The following is a 5,898-nucleotide window of genomic DNA, read 5'->3' on the forward strand; positions in this document are numbered from 1 at the left end:
GGAGTGGACTATTTGGATCTATATTTGATGCATCAGGCTTTGGATTTTAAAGTACGAACAGATACACTATCATTTAATGCATTTGGTTAAACATGCACAGTTTTTCTAAAAGTAGCATTATAATGTCAGATTGTTAGTCAACGAGAAGTAGCACCCCTCGAATCATTACTAAGGGTAACTAAAAGAATGGAGGGCATTTTCTCACAATCAAGTTTGATCATAAGCATATAGAATTGGACCTACGCATCCTCTGTGCCCGATCAAAATAAAGACAGTGCGATCGTACTATCAATGTCTATCTCTTTTTGAAACAATACATCCGGGAACAGTAAGCCAATCTTTGGTAATGGTAGATATTTCACATACTGGTAACGCACAGATGATTCAATCCAGTTCTATAGGTTTATGAGTTAACTTATATCGAGCACCAAAAGATAGGGTTTCTGTACAAAATTAATTAAAAAATCAATTATTTCACGAAACATTAAGAAAAGGTGTTTGTTTTGATGGGTAGCAAATCAGTCAAAAATGGGGTATGGGTCATGAACTGCCAAGTATAGACCAACAAACCGAGACTTTAAATCATTATATTTTGGGAAATTAAAAAATAGCATCATTTTGTAAAGGAAGACATCCTCGTCTCTCATAGTAGCTAAATTGGAAGTTAATTACTTGCAGAACTATCCAAGTCATAATAAATTCCATCGTCAAATCTAGAGATTTGAGATATACAGTTCTTATACATACATCCTCTAAACTAAGAACATATACGATGCTATCGATATTTTACCGATTAAATGACATATAAACAATGCATTGCAGCCAGGCGATAATATTTTCCCAATAGACGAAAATGGTCAAGTGATTCCAGGAGATGCTGACTATGTGGATACGTGGAAAGCAATGGCGGAATGTTACAAAAAAGGACTCGTCAAATCAATTGGAGTATCTAATTTTAATAGGCGACAGATCGAAAGGCTTCTTGTAATGACTAAAGTTGTACCAGTCACAAATCAAGTGAGTGATGAATGCAATTTTTGTATGTAATATCTATTAGTATTTCTTTCCAAGAATAATAATTGATGCTGTCTCGATTACGGTCTAAAGGCCGTCGTCGGCTGGAGTTGCTTCCTAGCGTTTACCTAGCGAGTAGAGAGCTTCTTCAGAGGTCCTTCTGATGTTGGATGTAGACTGGATGGCACTACAACCGACGATGGCATTTGAGCCGAATCAGGACAGCGCCAGTTTACGAACTGGCCACGAAAGCCTTTACCAATAATTTAAATCCTTAAGTTTTACCAATTTCATTTAAATCTTCAAATATTTTACTGACTACATTTTAAAAATATGTTCTTCTCATTCGTATGCGTTGTATCTTAAATTATGAACAGTATGGAAGATGGAAAAAGCTTGTCTATTATCAAAGGCTTAATGAATTTCTTTCTATTCTATTTCTTTTAAGGTTGAATGCCATCCCTATTTGAGTCAAAAGAAACTCTTTGAATTTTGCAAATCAAAAGGAATTACAATTACCGCTCACAGTACACTTGGAGCCCCGGGTAGTAATTATGCAAAGCCAAACACTCCAAAAGTATTGGAGGACGCTAAAATTAAAGCTATAGCCCAGAAACATAATAAAACCCCTGCTCAAGTAGTACTCAGATGGCATATCCAAAGAGGCATAATAGCCATCCCAAAGTCGCTAAATAAGAACAGGATTAACGAGAACATTGACATATTTGATTTCCAACTTACTTCAGATGATATTAAACAGATCGACTCTATGGATTGCAACGGTAGAATGTTCGCTTTAGAATGGTAAGTGCTCAAAATATATATTAACAAAAATGTAAAATAAAAATCAAATCGTTTGATATTCGCATGGGGTAAGTCAGGGAAAGTAGAAGTAGAAAAAGGGACCAAGAAATGGCTATTTTCCTGTCATTTATATATTAATTATTTTGCATATTATGTACCTAAAGTACCTAAATTAAACTTAAAAAATGACTCTATCACATTCAACACATCTTTGTCCTAATAGAATTGTTTATATTGCAGGGCTAAAAAGCACCCCTACTACCCTTACAACGATGAATACTAAATTGTATAAGCAGTATTATAAGAAAAAAAGCGTAACAAAATCATGTTTACTTAAATGTTACTATCTACTTAAGTAAGTTAAAAAAATTATAACGTGTTGAGTTGGATAATAAAAATTAAATTGATATATGAAGTTTTTTTTTTTTTTATTTAAAGGCAACTAATTTATGTACTAATATTAGTAAATGAAGTCTACACGCAACGAATTAATTTACGTGTGGTAGGAGCAGATAGTTCCAGAACTGTGAAGATATTGATTAAACCAAAAAAACGCATACTCAACTTTTTAAATTTTGAGAGACGTCACAAGTAATTGTGGCTGAACGAAAGTAGGAATAAGAGAGGTCAATCAATAGCCCATGATGATGTACCTGGTGCGCTACAGTTGTGCTACAATTTTGTGTAATGTTGGATAAGAAGGAGTCTAAGATAGCTTTACATAAAATGGAAGCGGTATTGATAAAACAGTTTAGTATGAAAATAAATAAATATAAAACAAAAATACTGGTATGCAAAGAAAGAAAAAGTAGAGAAAGAGCGAATATAAAGATAGGAGACGAAAAATTAATAGAAGTGGCTGATTTTAGGTATCTAGGAAGTCAGATAAGTCAGGACGGAAACAGTAGTAGGGATATAAAGCAGAGGATAGCGTAGGGTCGAGTTGCCTTCAATAAAAAGAAGTAACTTCTATGCTCGCGAACGGTTAATTTAGAAAAAGATTGTTGAAGGTGTGTGTTTGGAGCGCAGCGCTGTACGGCTGCGAAACATGGACGATGGGCGAGGCGGAAAATAAAATGTTACAAGCGATCGAAATGTGATGTTGCAAGCGAATGATGAGGATACCGTGGATAGAGAAGATTAGAAATGAAAAGGTATTAGAAAGAATAGGAGAACACAGGATACTATGGAAGTCAATAAGAAATTGGCGAGATAGGTTGTTAGGACACCTTCTCAGGCATGAAGGTCTAGTCAGAGACATATTAGAGGCAGAAACGGAAGTTAGCAGGGGTAGAGGTAGACCTAGACCTAGATTAGATTACTGTTTGCAGATAGTTAAGGATTTGGGTTGTTTTACTTTTGGGGAAATGCAAATATTAGCTCAACATAGAAAAGAGTGGAGGTGCGTGTCCAATCAGTCTTAGGACTGACGACCTTATGATGATGATATTGGATAAGGTCATTTTTCTATAGCGTTACATGCAACATTAAAGTGATCATTTGGATAACCGCGGTGCCACACCAATATGTATTTATTAAGCAAACTTTGAAGGTAGATTTCTGATTCTCATAATGGTTTATACTTAAATGCCTCTCATCGCCGTAAACAATTCAGAAATTTAAAACATATTTGTTGGAGAAAGCATCGTTTCCATGTTACAGTGTTATCTGTTCTGAAAGCAACAAAATTTGTCCAAACTTTAGCGTCTGCTAGCAGCCATCCTAGACGTTGGTATGTTAAATCTATTAATATAAATAAATAAATTAATATAAAGTTTTATTTAAAAATGGTGGTAAAACCGCTGTCATCTAAATGGTTAACAATCACACTTCCATTGAAGATGTAATGCTATGGAAAAAGGACCATGGATTGAGGCTACTTTGGATCTTCACTCAGCCATAATTTTTTATGGCGTCTTACCCTTTGTCAGAAAAGAGCTTCGAGTTTTCTAATTTATTCACATTCTGATGGGATTAACGTTTCTGCTGGAATGACCTCAGCACCAGGCACATAAAAATATATCTAATGGCGACCATAAAATATAAAAAACTGTAGTCTGATTAGATGACTAGAAAAATCAGTAATTGTCCTTTGGTAATACCTACAGAGTGCTTTCATTTCACCCTATGTATTAACAAGTACAACTTTGGTTTGGTTCATAAATGTTTATGTTTATAACTTTGAACAAAACGATGAAATGATGACAAACACCTACCTTCTGTGCTGGAAATTTTTCGTTGAATATGATGAGAATTTCAGTCCCATTTAACTCACATTTTACGGTAATCCATCGTTTTAACGTCACTTATTGTTAATATCGTGATACGAAAAGTAATAACTTTAACTACACTCTTTACAAATACACCGTACCGTTTATAACAACGATTGTAATGCAAACGACACAATGGGCTCTCGAAGTCGAGCCACGATGGCCGGCTATCTGTCATGCCGACCTCTGAGTAATAAACGATAGACGAGAACAAAGAAACTAATTCCTAACATACATATGTACGTATATACTGTATGTTACACATTTAATTAGACGACTTCGCATTTATTAGAATGTTTATTTTACTTAGGATTAGTGTTGCCCAAACGCAAGAACAAGACGAGACTTAGCCAGTCTTGGTCTTGGTCTTGCGCCAATACACCTGGTCTTGGTCTTGGTCTTGGTCTTGGTCTTGGTCTTGCGCTCCCAGTCTTGGTCTTGGTCTTGGTCTTGCAGCAAGAGTCTTGCAAGTCTTGCAATTACCTATTAGTCTATTACTATTTATTAAAGTTTACTTTAAATCCTAGAAAAACGTATTAGAATTGGAACATTGTGAGCTTGAATGAATATAGCCATAGTAAAGATCAAGCAGATTAATAAATAACTGAAGATTTGATAAGAAATTCGAAAAATCAACTGACCTATATGTCGTTTTCCATGGAAGTAACTGTTTCTTAATAAACATTTATGATTTATAAGCTTACCTTTGCTAAAACATGTAAAAAAACAAATTACAATAACTTGACTGTATTTTAAAGAACAATACTTATCTGTCTAAAAAGAGATTGAACCCTCAACTTATAAGAAATTTAATAAAAGAGTTTTACGATTTATCATTTATTTGAATAAAAAATAAAATACAACACAAATCAACAGCTTTATCATTAGGTTATGATACTTTATATCAATTTTTTTGACCAAGAATTAATACAAAGTAACCATCTGGCTGACTCATCACTTAACCTATTTCTATGTTTTCTAATTACTAATGATGCTTTAGAAAATAACCTCTCAGCAGGTACTGAAGTTGCAGGTATTGAGAGAAAATCACGGGCCATTTTCGATAAAATGAGTATACCTACACCCTATGGCGGCAATCAAATAGTGTCAAATGTTATGATTTCGGCGTGGCGGCAACGATTGTTTTAGATTTCAAAAGAAGCCGCCGGCGCGTGTATCATAACCATGTACTTCCGAAAAGCGGCAAATTTCTTTGAGAAGTAAGTACAAAACCTTTGATGCCGCATTATCAAAGTGCCGATGGTTAAAACATAACTATGCATGCACTCAGTTTGATTTTAATAATTTTTTTATTCGCTATGTTTATGGTATTAGTCGTAATGCGCATAGGTCCAGTTTTTCATATTCTTTGATACAGTTTTTTGCGTCTCATAGAATTCCTAAGCGTACCTACCTATACACCGAACTGTTACACCTAACTACTCAGTGAAATAGCGCTAAGTCCTAGCTGCAAGACGCAAGAGTCTTGCAGGCTATGTCTTGTTCTTGCTCAAGTCTTGCACGGTCAGTCTTGGTCTTGGTCTTGCTAAAAATACGCGGTCTTGTTCTTGGTCTTGGTCTTGCAAAAACGCAAGAACAAGACCAAGACTGCAAGACCAAGACTGAATTTGGGCAACACTACTTAGGATCAAATAAATAAAACTGCTGCAATAATGAAGACGATGCACTTGACGGGGGATGATCCTCTGTTTTTTAGAGTTTTTGTAATGTTCTGAGGAGATTTTAAAATTAGGGAATAGAAAATTATACCACTTGTAAGTTTCTTTTGCCCTAGAGAACTCCAGCAAAT

General features: G+C 35.0%; 1 protein-coding gene across 1 annotated transcript in view; it reads left to right on the top strand.

Annotated features, from left to right (window-relative positions):
* LOC112904489 (aldose reductase-like) overlaps positions 1–2,123 on the top strand; it is a 5,843-nt gene extending 3,720 nt beyond the window's left edge. Inside the window, exons 2-5 of the mRNA XM_025974611.1 lie at positions 5–51; positions 823–1,017; positions 1,463–1,818; positions 2,059–2,123. Coding sequence (XP_025830396.1) covers positions 5–51; positions 823–1,017; positions 1,463–1,818; positions 2,059–2,101 — 641 coding nt within the window. The 3' untranslated portion in view covers positions 2,102–2,123. The remainder of the gene's footprint in view (positions 1–4; positions 52–822; positions 1,018–1,462; positions 1,819–2,058) is intronic.
* The last annotated feature ends 3,775 nt before the right edge of the window (positions 2,124–5,898 follow it).

Source organism: Agrilus planipennis, unplaced genomic scaffold (genome assembly GCF_000699045.2).
Source record: "Agrilus planipennis isolate EAB-ADULT unplaced genomic scaffold, Apla_2.0 scaffold59, whole genome shotgun sequence".
Lineage (NCBI taxonomy): Eukaryota > Metazoa > Arthropoda > Insecta > Coleoptera > Buprestidae > Agrilus > Agrilus planipennis.